Source organism: Eschscholzia californica, unplaced genomic scaffold (assembly GCF_041429995.1).
Source record: "Eschscholzia californica isolate CP2 unplaced genomic scaffold, dmEscCali1.0.p SCAF_3, whole genome shotgun sequence".
Taxonomy (NCBI): Eukaryota; Viridiplantae; Streptophyta; class Magnoliopsida; order Ranunculales; family Papaveraceae; genus Eschscholzia; species Eschscholzia californica.
Window position 1 is genome coordinate 45671783 of NW_028238420.1, and position 13714 is coordinate 45685496.

The following is a 13714-nucleotide window of genomic DNA, read 5'->3' on the forward strand; positions in this document are numbered from 1 at the left end:
ATGATCTTTTCATTTATGATATTTAGGCTCTTTTGATTTTGTTATTTTAATGTTGTACTCTTTCAACTTCATGTTGTACTTTACCTTTGTAAGTCTAATTTACTTTTGTAAATCTCATGTTGTAATCGAAGGAGTCAAAAGTCTCAAAATCATGTAATGTATTGGATTGAATTCCTACATGAATGATAATTATGGTTTAACTAAAAAAACACTTTAGCAACGTGTTATAACTTAGTATCTGATGATTTGTATGGTGCTTTTGGCTACACTTTATGTACCACTTTGAATACATGTTTCAGTGACATTTAGCGAAACGGTGTTGGTAATTGGTTGGGGCACGTTAGGCGACGCTTTTGATTATATCGTGATTTCAGTCCCTTCAAACTTCGAGATGAATTTGGGTAAATCTAAATTGTCCATAAGAGAAGGACTAAGCTACTATTTATCCACCCGCTCTCTCTATCTCTCCACTATTATCAACTCGTTCTTTAATATTTATCTAAAACTTAAAACTGAAGATAACAAAGGTACCGAAATCTGTAAGAATATAATGGTACAGAAATCTGGTTTGGAGCAGAAGATGAAGATAGCAATGATGAAACCATAGGGTTTATCTAAAACTTAAAACTGATAGATAATGAAAATGAACTAAAAACAAGGAGATGATGAAAACATAATCGAAGTGATGAAAGGAAAAACGAATTTCAAAATGATGAATACACATACAATGCATTTTAGAGAGAGAAAACTTATAATAATGAAAGAATAAATATGTTTAAAGATGATACCGATTAAAATCGTAAAAGGAAGGAGATGATAACGATTAAGATGAAAGAATGAAGATGTTTGAAGATGATGATGAAGCACAACGTTAAGTTGATTTGGGATTCGACTATTCTAAGTAGCTCAAGTTCTTCTCATGGATACAAAACTGATGATCTGATGATGGAGAACCAAATATGGATAAAAGATGGTGGTTTCGGTTGGTGGAATAGTGCTTAAGAAGATTCAGAGCTTCAGAAATGGAGAAACGATAATGGTTTCTGTTATTATGAAATAGGGTTTCGGTTTAAGAGAGAAAAATAAAGGATTTCAGTTATGGTGATGATATTAGAGAGAGAAAACGAAAGATAAAAAAGAAAATAAAATTTTGGGGATTGATAGTCAAAAGAGGGGTAGTATCTTACATATAAGATCATAATGAGTATTATGATTAAATATGAAACCTAGAGATGTGTGTTTTCTATAGAGATGAACCCATTTGGACTAGATTTCCATTTTAATTAATATTTTGCCTTAAAATCCCATATTAGGGTTAGGATGGACTAAAAGTGGATTTAGGTGTAGATTTTTGGTTTACAAACCCAAAAATTCGAAAAAAAAATATGTTGGGTTGATTTTAAGTTTGAAATTTGAATTGAATAATCCTAAATTCTAGTAAATTTGGGTTGATTTTAACATTTTTAACACCTTGTATAACATTTTTGGCTGCGATTTAGGCATTACTTTTGGCTCACTTGATGTACCACTTATAACGTCGTATCGGATGTTTTATATGGTGCTTTTGGCTACACTTATGTACCACTTCTGACGACGTGTTTCAGTAACATTTTGCGAAACGGTGTCGGGTACTTGGTTGGGACTTGGGGTACATTAGGTGACGCTTCTTATGATTATATCGTGATTTCAGGCCCTTTAAATTTCAAGATGAATTTGGGTAAATCTAAACCGTCCACGAGAGAAGACTGAGCTACTATTTATCCACCCTCTCTCTCTCTCTCTCCACATTATTATCAACTAGTTCTGCAATATTTTTGCTAAAACATGGCTTCCCTGACCGGAACGACTTCATTTTCTACGACTATGCTTCTCTTTCAGAATAACAAAGTAAGTAAAGTTTAGCAGAAACCCTAATTTTCATTTATTCGTTATTTTGGGTGATTTTAGTTCATATTTATGTGTAGTTTTCTGTTTGGTCTAGTAGTCCATTGGACTAGAACAAAAGAGGAAAACCCAGGTTGGGTTTGATGTGGATTTCATTTTTTAAGATCTTTCATTGAGGCATTATAGTTTTGTTCAGTAAAGAAAACTTAATTATAGAAAAAGAAGCTAATTTCTAATTAACATTCTAATTAGCAAGTCTTAATGAAAACAAAAAAGAAGAAAATCAAGGAAACCCACATATGTTTTTGTATGTCGATTTCGTTTCCGTAGGACTATTGGAAACTAATTACATTGATATGAGAGGAATACATGAATGTCAAACTAGTTCAATGAAGTAGGTGCTCACTAGATGGCCTAATGTTATGCGAGAATTTCGGAATTGAGATAATTGATAGATTCATCGAACAAAACTTTCTATCATGCAGGAGATGAATTTGCAGAAGCATTGGAACTATATTGATATCAGAAGTAGCCGTAAAAGTTTTGGTATATGTTGTAGAAAACAAGATCGTACGAGGTATGGCATTGTTCTCTTACATTTTCTCTATAGTTGGACTATAGTTCATTAATTATCATTGTTTAATCATGGAAGAAAAGGGATGAGTAGAATTAGAATTTCTCTAACTTTGTAGTTTATGATTGATGAACATGGATACGATTTATGAGAAATCGTAAGGGTAGATGGTGACTTGTGGGATTGGTTTGCTTTTTGAACATAGTTTTACTTCTACGAAGCATAATGGCAGAGCTTGGTTTGCCTTGTGGTAAACCCGAGCCATTTTTAGTGTTCGTTGAGACTGTATAAATAGTACACTATACCGTGTGTGTGCTTCTAGCTCGGAGTTACGGCGATGGATGCCGTTAATGTGCTATATAATTACAATAGAAATGCTTAAACCTGGAGGTAGTGGTGATTCACTTCTCATTCATCACTTCATCCGGCACACAGGTTTCAGAGGTCAATGAGGAACAAGTTACAGTTTTTGTTTGTATGGATGTGCTAATATAAACTCGCATGGTCGTTTATAATGGTTTGATTGTTAAAAGTAGTGAATTTTGTATATCCATTTCCGTATTTCATCCTGCTTAATGGGTCTTAGTTGAGACTGTTGGTCTATATTCCTCGTGAAGAATGTCCGATATTGTCCAGTTCTTCTTCTTGGACCTCCTCTATTATTGGTACTCCAATTTTGCCTCGCTTACCCAACATCTTTCATATCCTCAACCTCAGGGATAGTTGATTCTACAGCCACTAACTATAGAAATACCTTCCATTCTCCAGAAAAAGTGTCGGATCTTCTTTTCCCGCCTTTGCTTTATCTCCAGGTATAGCGATAACCATTTTTCCTATCACCTGCTTCAATTTTTTTATCATCAGTTCTTGTAAAGATATACTGCATCTTTGTTTCTGTTCTCTGGCTTAACCGTCTCTTTTTGTAGAGCTTGAGCAAGTAGCTGCTTCTTCTTCTTCTTCTTCGCTTGATGGAATCACAGTTGCTGCTACAACTACTTCAGAAGAACGAGAGTTAAAGGTAAGAAAAGAATTTCTATTATGCTCATTTCCTTTTCAAATACAAGGAAATACTAAAGAATAATGAATAGATCGTCTTTTGCACAGTTTTAAGTGATAGTTACCGGAAACGGTCATTTGGAGAGCGAACTCCGATCTGGTTCGATCGTACCCTTTTAGAGTGGGTACGCGAATCAGATCGCTAAATCTGGCGAACCCATTTGCAAGAAGAAAAAAAAGATGAAAACATGATATTTTGGGTTTACAAAGTGTGAATATTGCTTTAACTTTAGGTTCTGCAGTTGTTACTGAATTCGGGGATAGTGAATCTAGGAAACATTATTTAATTTAAGAAAATCGTTGTTCAGGAAAGATAAATTAATTATTTGATTTGAGTTATTAGAGATTGAGATCTATATTTCATGGGTTAAAAATTTAATTTTGCGAATAATTATAGCCCCTAGCGAATCGGAAACGTCTAATTAGCGTACCCCGTATCCGTACCCCGTTTTCGTACCGGAGCGTATCCCGTTTCTGGTAACTATAGTTTTAACCGAATTTTATATTTTCAACATTGACAATCAGATCAGAGTAGACGTTACTGGTGCTAAAACTGAAGAAATTTTCGACAATGTTTTCTCCAAAATGGTTGCTGCTGCTCAACCTATTCCTGGCTTTCGAAGAGTGAAAGGAGGTCAGTTTCTGAAGAGCCAAGTTTAATAACTTACAAGATATTTACTGTCAAACTTCATCTTATCTTCACAATTAATTTCAAATGTGCTATGAATTTTGACATCTAAGTTCCGATGCCTACTATGGTGTGCGTTAAAGAGGGTTTCTGGTAAGAGTGAGACAAACACCATCTTATACTTCAGATGGGAATTTTCTTTACCCTCCACGAATTGAATCTAGTGGCCCCCAACGACTAGTTTATAACCTTTCAGCCTCTAATTCCTAATTTTTCAGCCTATAAAGCCCCCACATAACTTTCACTCATGCAATGGCTTGGTGTTAGCACGTCTCTAAACAAATTTTCCCAGTTACTAACACCTAGCCGTAGATCCCCTCAAACTTGTTATCTTGTTTCAGTATATTCAATGCAACATAAAACGGATCTAACATATTCTTTTTCTTGTTTTGCTGGACGCGACTACCTCTATATCAGGAAAAACTCCCAATGTAAGATTCTGCCTCACAAATTTATGGCGTTTTTCATGTATGTTGTATTTATATGGCCATAATTACATACTAAGGTTGATCCGGTGTCTGAGAGTTTCGTTAATATTCACATCCCATTTGTTAATTGGTGTGTTTACACAAGTGCTATCATATGAACCACTTTATTGTTAGGCAACTTGAATTTGACAAAAGGGGGTGTGAGTTTATGTAGTTTTAAACACATGATCCCTTAACTATCTGGGATCTTTTCAGAAAAGTGACTCTTCGAAGAAATCTTTAATTTCTCAAAGGAAATGTATTATCACGAAACCAGAGAAGTCCTATAACTACATAACAAGAAAAGGGCAGAGAGAACTAGCGAGCTTATTCGCTTTGTCTGAACAAAAATGTTTAATTCATGAGGAAAACTTAACGTGGCATGAACGCTCGTACTGTTTATTGCTCGAAAAACTGTGACGGCGCTTGAAATTTCTCATGAGCTATATTTAGACCGTACAGAAATCTCATATTTATATTAGAATTATTATTTTTCCGAAAAGGATATTAAAATTATTTGTCTAAGCACTAACTTTTGTATGGGCTTGTTGGTCATGTATCTATAGATCCCTAGAGATGTACTGATTCAGGTCCTCGGACCAGCAAAAGTGTACAAACAAGTAATCAGGAGGGTTATCAACTCCAGCATTGCTGAATATGTAGACAAGGTAAGTTCATTCAAATATGGTAATTTTCTTCTACTTAGTACTGCAGAAAATGCTTGGTAAGAGGGTAAAGTGATAGCTTTTAGACAAATATTAGATGCTATCTGAAATGACTTGGCTTTCCCTGCAAATTAGTAGTTTCTTAACAACTCAGAAATTACTTTCCGATCCTATAGTCTCGGTTAAGTATAGCAGCTAGAGGCACCCACGGTTAGTTTGGTGTCTCTGTGTTGTCTCCAACTTCACCTTGCCATTCGGAAGTCGACTTCCTTATACTGCTAAAGGGTGCTTCTTTCTTTTACTTCGATAATTGATGCTCACTCCCTGACTTTTCTGGTCTTTGCTTGAGCATTTCAGGAAGGTTTGAAGGTCACAAAAGATCTTAGGGTTGAGCAGAGCTATGAAGAACTTGAAGCAAACTTCGAACCTGGTGAAGAATTCAGCTTTGATGCATTTATTCATCTTCAAGAAACAAATAGCACAAAAAGTTGATATTTCATGGAGTTAGCTTTGACAGAACCTTCAAATAATATATCCCGAAATACCCAAAGGAGAGAAAATCGACATATGAAGTTGAAGAATCTGCATTGTTGTAAACCATATCTCTCTCTGTGTCTTTCGAGTCAGAGTCAGACATGAGTTTCAACCAAGTCTATCTCTTCATTTGTATTTCTTGAACATCATCTACTACAGTAATAGATGAACACAATGTAAACATTTTTGAGGTAAAAAGAAATCTGAGCAAGTGATGAATTCAGTTCCTACAAAATATCAGGACTATTTGGTTCTCAATGCCAAAAACCATTGAGTTTTCCCATTCTACTATACCATATGGTTCTTTCAACTTTGAACTTATATAGACATGTCAACTTGTTTGAGTGACTACTAAGTACTAGCCAACAACCCTTGGTTGGAGTGGTAAAAGGTATAATCTTCCACCCTAGAAGTCAAGGGTTCGAGGCACACACTGAACAAAACAACCCTTGGTTGGAGTGGTAAAAGGTATAATCTTCCACCTTAGAGGTCAAGGGTTCGAGGCACACGCTGAACAAAACAACCCTTGGTTGGAGTGGTTGGAGTGGTTGGAGTGGTAAAAGGTATAATCTTCCACCTTAGAGGTCAAGGGTTCGAGGCACACGCTGAACAATTCAAAAAAGACTACGAAGTACTAAACCTTGTGATAAAAAAAATATTAACCTTATGTAACTCAGAATTTATTTGATGTTAAGCAATCACATAGAATTTGTCACATAGAATATCACTTGGGGACTAAGGGACTCGGATCGGAGTCTTTTGAAGTGTTCGATAATTTCTTCTCAATCACATTCGAAATCTGACTCGAGATATGAGGTGTTTCAAACCAAATTTATAAATTTAACTCAGTATCATGACATAGATGGATTTTTTTTTTTTGAGAATTCGACTACGGTCTACGTTAGTCGTTACAAGGCATTGATGCATCATAGAGATGTAATGAGCACGATAACCGCCTAATTTAAACTGAGACTGAAAGAGGCCTAAAGCCCGACAAATTATTACATTATTCATAGCCTACATTACATAGGATAAATCTTGATGGCAACTGCTTCCACCGAGACTCGATCCCACGACCTCATGGTCTTGGGTGTCCAACCGTTACACCAAAGAGTGGTGGACATGACATAAATGGATTGGTCATTGGTATCATGTCCACCTGGTCTAAGTGGGACGAAAAATATTGAATTATTTAACACAATTTCGAAAAAAAATGGTATACCATGATAGTTTAGCATTGATAGTTTTTTTTTTGTTAAGATACCATTGGTAGTTTTTTCTTTTAAAAAAACGGTTTTTGTGTAAGCGTAAGATCGACATTTGACAAGCGAAAAAACATCAATCACAATTTTTGTCTGGAAAACATATCAAGGTACGAGCTTTCGTCCTTTTTACTCTTATCGATTAACAGAGTGGTCAAGAAGTGTGAGACGAAAACCCTAGAGAACTTCATTCTAGGGAAACCCTAGAAAGCATGGATGCAATAAGAAAACAGCTCGATGTGTTGATGGGAGCAAACAGAAATGGGGATGTTACAGAAGTTAATCGTAAGTATTACGATCGCGACGTCTGTCGTCTCTTCCTCGTTGGTCTTTGCCCTCATGAACTCTTCCAGTTAACGGTATACCCCTCTCTAAAACCCTAGACATCTTTTTTCTTCAATCTCTTTAAATTAGAATACCTAGGGTGAAACCTTGAAAGATAGCCAAGGTGAATTATGTCTGATGATACTTGATAGTTGGTAGGATGGATTTGAGGGCAATTTACTGATTTTAGGCAGTTTTTCTTGAGTAATCCTATAATTGGTGTTGTTAATTATCCAATTTTGTTTCCTGTTGATTGGCTTTTGAGATTTTGACACGAATTTTTCGCTCCTCTTTGTACCAGAAAATGGACATGGGTCCATGCCCGAAGGTCCACTCGTTGCCGCTAAGAAAAGAGTATCCTTTATTCGGAATTTCAAACACTACTATATGCTTTACTTTTTGATAGTACGCGAGTTTGACAAACAAAAATATGATTTTGAGAGTGTAGTAGCAGCCATGATAAGCCTAAGGGAAGTTTTATAAGGCCTCCCCAATTTTGTTAAAAGGCCTCTCCATGAACCATTTTACTTGCTAAATTATCACTGAGGGGAGGCCTTTTAACAAAAATGAGGGGGCCCTATAAAATCTCCCTAAGCCTAATATGTTTGTAATGTCTTAGCATGATTTTGTAGATTACTATAATAATGAATTGTATTAGCTGTTAGTAGTGTTTTAAAAAACTTCCAAGGTGTACATATTGAGGCGCGCCTCGAGAAGAGGCGGTCACTTAATGCCTTGAGGCATACATTTTGTAACTCAGAGAAAAAAAAAGTGCGCATTTGAAATCACTTGTTATTTTTTGAGATGATGGGGGAAAAGTATTAGTATTTTTGTTTATTAAACACTTAACATTTACAACTTTATATTGTGGCAGTAAAATTGATATCATTGTTCTTACAAAAAAACAATTTACGCCTTTACGCATTAAGGCACACGCCTTGAGGCGCCGCCTTGCCTTGTGACTTGTGAGAGCACACTGCCTGGAGTCGTAAAAACGTATTTTAAAACATTGCCTGTTAGCTTCACCTATATGTTTTGAAATATATTCGATTTTTTGTGAGGTTCTTCCTGAGCCCTTTGTAGATATGAAGAAGCCAAAGCAAAGGGTGTTGATAACTATGACAGGGACTTGGAGGATGTCATAGATAGGCTTATAGTGGAATGTGATAGGAAAATTTCTAGGGCACTCAAACGCTTGGAAGAGGATGATGCTAAAGCTGCAATTGCTATATCTGTATCTGAAGTTACCCAGGTATGTTATTCTGGGAGTTCCCTGAGCTTTTATATCTCTTAGTAATTCCAGCTTTACCCGGAAACTTTAGTAATTCACTTTTAATGTGCAGACACCGGACATACTTGAGTTATCAAAGCAAATCAAGGAAAAGTTGAAAGAAGTCGATCAGCTTGGTAAGTTATCCTTGTGCATGATTCCTTCGCTGGCCCTTTGCCATCACCATACTTGAAAATTAGTAACCGGTCGCAGATCCGTGTTTAGCTTTCAGTCCACATCTCTACATAATTTATTCAAGATTGGTTGTTTCCATCCTCATTTTTTTACTTCTAAATGAACAATTGAATTGGAAGTGTGAAGGGAAAAAAATGCATCCTCAGTTCCACTCAATGCAAAAGTTTTTTCTGTTGCGGGTTTTTGGTGCCTCTAACTAGCAGATCCTTATTCTTTCAAGTTTATAGACATTTTTGCAGTCCTACATTGAATAGTTCCAACTTGGATTGTTGAGGTTGTATTTCAACTTTCACATAATTAATTCATGGGTAGGTATGGGCGCTGCGAGAATACTGGTGACTGGTGTTGATTAAAAAAAAAAATCAGTTGATCAAATGTGTTTGGTGTAGGTTGTGAAATACTGTCTGAGTTTATTTGAGATGTTTTTATCGAGACGTAGACCTGAATCATGACTTTGTTAACTCTGAGTATCATTAAGTAAGATAACTGTAGTAAGTCACTAAACGGGAAGTCTACCAGGATCAATGACAGTTCACTGAATTTTATTAATTATGTGTGTTCAGTTTGGTTTCTCGATGTGTCGAATCTCTTAGTTGGTTCTTCTAAGATGCCCCGCATTTTAGGATCTTGCGTATTAATTCTGCAATTTGTAGATGTTTTCATCCTCAGAGTCTGTAAGTATTCCGATTTGAAGTTGTTAATGCTGTGTGTAAACAATATTAATTTTCAGATCTTGAAGGCAAAATGGATAATAAGATTCGGGCTCTTGAAGTGGTCGAAGAACTTAGAACCAAAAGAGCAGATAAGCAGGTAATGGTTAAATTCTCTTGTAGTATTTTAGCTTTTAATTATTATCTTGTAATGATAATATATAATGTTTTTGGTGAAATTATATTTTGTTCTTATATCTGTTTTTTACTTCTCTTCTGGTATATTGTCTGAGGATCCAACATTGTTATAATTAGGTGTTAAATTTAACGCTCATTTTTTTCTTCTCTTTGGCAGTCCATGCTTCTTCTTGATGCCTTCAATAAAGATAGAGCCTCCTTGCCTCAGCCACTAGCAAACCTTCCAACATTGGCACCGTTGCCTGCCCTCCCTCCTCCTGATCCACGTACCCAAGAAATGATCAATGAAAAGCTGAAGAAAGCCGAGGATCTTGGTAAGAGATTGTTATTTTTTTTAGATAAGAACACATCAAATTGCTTGGGGAATGTGAACTTCGATAATAAACTACGAAAACCTGTAGCTGGTTAGGCTGTTCTTTCGAAGGTCATTGTTATTGCGTTTTTTTCGTCATTGGTCTGCTTAAATTCCCCTCCTATGTTTAACCTTCAATATTTCTATCCAGATGGTATTTGAATCTGATTTTTTTCAATAATGTCTTGGTTGATTAATAAAAAATAGGAGAGTAGCTCTGATCTGGAGCAGTACAAAATGTATATCATTTTTCTGGATCATGAAAAGGCAGTAAATTGGTGGTTTATCGGTTAGACTCAATTTGTTTACCAATATGGTTTGCAGGTGAGCAAGGAATGGTTGACGAGGCTCAAAAAGCACTGGAGGAAGCTGAGGCTTTGAAGAAGGTTTGTTCGACTCAATTCTAATCTTCAAATTTGAAACCTTATAATTTTGTTCAACTGTTGTCTTATCTATAGCTTACTGTTTTCCCTCTTTTCATTCCCTTAGTTGAGTGCAAGGCCGGAACCTGGTGTGGACTCTTCCAAGTATACCGCTGCGGATGTTCGCATAGTGAGTCTTTATCTTTTATATTATTTCATTGCTTTTACATGGTGGAGTAGTGTTCAATCTGATTTCCTTTTTCTGCTTTTATAAATAAAAGTAACCGAGCATTCTATTAGTATGTTAAGTCAGAAACTAAGGTTTTATCCGAAGAAGCTGTCGTACTTGTAAAACTCAGTAGTCATCTAATTTTAGAACTTATCTTTTGCAGACTGATCAAAAGTTACGTGTCTGTGACATCTGTGGAGCATTCCTAAGCGTGTATGACAGGTAACATTCGGATCCTCACTCATAGTCATTAATATATGAGGGCAGCAAAAGAGTGGTATTTGGGGTTTCAAGTACTTCATCTTTTGACAAGGCGTATTTGTACCAGCAGGCTTTTGGGCCCAGTTTTACGAGGATAACTTTTGCAGCTAAAGAATGTGCGTCTTTTACAATTTTTTTGCTGGTTGATTATATAATTATTACGACCTTATGGGGCCACTATGCTATCTACAGCTTGTGATCTTATTAAATCATTTTGCATATCCTGTAACTGGGTTTTATTATGATTTTGTGTGTCAATGCCAGTGACCGACGACTTGCTGATCATTTCGGAGGGAAGCTTCACCTGGGCTATATGCTGATCCGTGAGAAGTTGGCTGACCTGCAGGTGAGATTATTAACTTAATTCAAAGGATTTGTTGAATTCTTTTGAAGTTAGGATTCAATTAACTGGAATACAAGAACCCACAAAGCTATGCTTGAAAAATCGGTAATGGAGACTAGTCGGCCAACCAGGCCTAGCTACCAGGTGGGATGTCATCGGGACCAGTTGGATTTGAAAAATCAGAAATGGGGACTAGTCCGCAAACTCATATTTCATCCATGAATAACCCAAAAGTTTACATCAAAGAGCCAAATCAATCCAGTAAAGAACAAAACCAGTTCATTATTGAGCCAAATTAGTCCATAAACTCCGAAATTTGAAGAAAATTCAAACAATTATAGACATTATAGAGCAAAATCAAGCCACAAATTCATATTATAGCAATTATAGACATTCGGTTCATTACAATATATATATATATATATATATATATATAGAGTGAGAGAGAGAGAGGTGAAAAACAAGTTAAAACTTACTACTTAGAGAGAGAGAAGGAGAAGAAAAATTAGTGATAGTGACTTAGTGAGAGAGAGAGATAAGTTCGGCTGCTTGTTTCGGAAACCCCCCAAACCCTAGATCTTAGGAAATAACAAAAATTAAGGATGCTGACCCGGCCCGAGTTAATCGGCGCCCAGCCGACTAGGAATTTTGGGGCTAGTCGGCTACAGGTGCTGATTTCCATGTAACCGGTGCCTAGGTGCCGCCTTTTAAAGCACAGCCCACAAGAGAAACAAAAAGGTGCATCTGGATTAGTGGTTGATTGATAGGGTCTGAATTTCATGTTTGTGGTAACTGAATATTTCAGGAAGAGAGAAATAAAAGTCGAAAGGTAAATCGATCCGAAGATGATAGAAGGTACTCTTTCTCTACATTCTCCTTGTATTTTCAATGCTAGTCAACTTCTAGTTTTCCCTCCCTAATCTGTAATTGTGAATACTCAGGTCCAAAGAAAGAAGCCGAGACCTTGACAGAGCATCGAGCAGGGACCGGGATCGTGATAGGGAGGACAGGGGTGGTAGCAGAGACCGAAGAAGAGATTATGATCGTCGAAGCAGTGACCGTGATCGTCACTACGACAGAGAACGCGGTTACAGTCGTGACCGACATAGGGATTCTGAACACTCCCGCAGTCACGACTCAAGAAGCCGCAGAAGGTCGCGTTCACGGGACCGCTCTAGTAGAGATTATGATCGTCACAGGTATATATACTTCACAACTATCCATCACTGCTCAAATTTTCAATAGCAAAAATCTCCTTCACCTTATGATGCTGGGGTGGTGTTTATTTTTTTCCTTATTTGAATGTGACTCGCGTCTAACTTGTTTTCATTAGGGGTGCAATAGCCATTACAGGTTATTTCTCTTAATTCAAACTTATATTGTGTCTGACAATCAACCTAAGTCAGCCATCCAGACACAAACCAGAGTACCAGACGCACGAGTCTGATTTCAAAACTAACATTTTGAAATTTGACTCGAGTCAACTGAGATTTCAAGCCAAGTTTCTCATCTAAATTTGAAAAAACAAAAACTGAACACCAGCTAGGGCTGCCTTATCTTACTTTTCTTGTATCTTATTGTTTTGCTGCAGGCGTCATGATCGGCACTAGGTGCACATGATAAACCACTGCCTCACAAGCAGTAAAGCAACATGAACATCGGAGTAGTGCTACTTTAGCGAGAGAATTTTGATGTTTGTTTGAAAGCATAACGTCTTCGTTTGGATATTGTGGATTGTGTAAGATTGATGCTGAGTACCTTAGATTATGTAATACTTTCAATCAAAAACCTGTCCTGTGAGTATATGCAGGTACACTTCAACCATGAAAAATTTGACAGAATTTATCCTTTTTGTTCCATTTTGTTACCCCCTTCTTTTTATCCCTCTTATTCTTTTCTTCAAGGGTACGACGATCTTTGCGATATGGTTGAAAACGTTTGAGGTCTGAGATATCAAAATACTTTCATTAAAGTTTGACCTACCAAGTGTAAAAGGTCTCGGTTTTCATTATATGTGGGCTGTGGCTGTTCTTATCTTACCATGTATCTCGTTTTTTAACGTAAAGAACTTTTTACCACATAAACTTCTTAGCCTTGGTAAATTTTTATGGAAGACCTTTTTATTTGTTTTTGAGAAATGTCTTATGGAATACATTATCATAGGAGCACCGATGGCTTTTGGGTTTGATCAGACGGGAATTTTCAATTATTGTAACTACCATTAAAATTTACCAAAATTCGTACATAACCAGAATAACTAAAGTAAAACTTAAAAAATATATTAAATCTAAAGGATAATTAAAAAATATATTAAAACTAAAGGATAATTAATGTTAATTTGTTGGGGCCATCTCTTTTGAAAGGTTTCGCACCAATATTTGATAAATATCAAGTTGTGAG

General features: G+C 36.4%; 2 protein-coding genes across 2 annotated transcripts; both read left to right on the top strand.

Moving 5' to 3' along the window:
• The first annotated feature begins 1730 nt into the window (after positions 1-1730).
• Positions 1731-6103, top strand: LOC147550821 (uncharacterized). The gene is made up of 8 exons (XM_086671416.1): positions 1731-1887; positions 2370-2461; positions 3227-3270; positions 3385-3476; positions 4040-4148; positions 4620-4633; positions 5236-5337; positions 5692-6103. Exons 1-8 carry the CDS (start codon positions 1825-1827, stop codon positions 5824-5826), a joined length of 651 nt encoding a protein of 216 aa, XP_086527542.1. The 5' UTR covers positions 1731-1824; the 3' UTR covers positions 5827-6103.
• A 1020-nt stretch (positions 6104-7123) lies between these two features.
• LOC147550822 (U1 snRNP-associated protein usp106-like) lies at positions 7124-13173 on the top strand. The gene is made up of 13 exons (XM_086666304.1): positions 7124-7489; positions 7756-7808; positions 8538-8706; positions 8798-8861; positions 9650-9729; positions 9925-10081; positions 10444-10505; positions 10609-10671; positions 10874-10932; positions 11236-11317; positions 12120-12169; positions 12256-12513; positions 12906-13173. The coding sequence occupies exons 1-13, from the start codon at positions 7343-7345 to the stop codon at positions 12922-12924; spliced, it is 1263 nt and encodes a 420-aa protein (XP_086522430.1). The 5' UTR covers positions 7124-7342; the 3' UTR covers positions 12925-13173.
• The last annotated feature ends 541 nt before the right edge of the window (positions 13174-13714 follow it).

Bases quoted from the DNA above. Each gene is read 5' to 3' on its own strand.
- LOC147550821 (XM_086671416.1), top strand. From the start codon at position 1,825: ATGGCTTCCCTGACCGGAACGACTTCATTTTCTACGACTATGCTTCTC. The intron at 2,462-3,226 runs GTATGGCATTGT...TCCATTCTCCAG, and splicing joins AGAAAACAAGATCGTACGAG to AAAAAGTGTCGGATCTTCTT. The intron at 5,338-5,691 runs GTAAGTTCATTC...TGAGCATTTCAG, and splicing joins TTGCTGAATATGTAGACAAG to GAAGGTTTGAAGGTCACAAA.
- LOC147550822 (XM_086666304.1), top strand. From the start codon at position 7,343: ATGGATGCAATAAGAAAACAGCTCGATGTGTTGATGGGAGCAAACAGA. The intron at 8,862-9,649 runs GTAAGTTATCCT...ATTAATTTTCAG, and splicing joins GAAAGAAGTCGATCAGCTTG to ATCTTGAAGGCAAAATGGAT. The intron at 10,672-10,873 runs GTGAGTCTTTAT...TATCTTTTGCAG, and splicing joins CCGCTGCGGATGTTCGCATA to ACTGATCAAAAGTTACGTGT.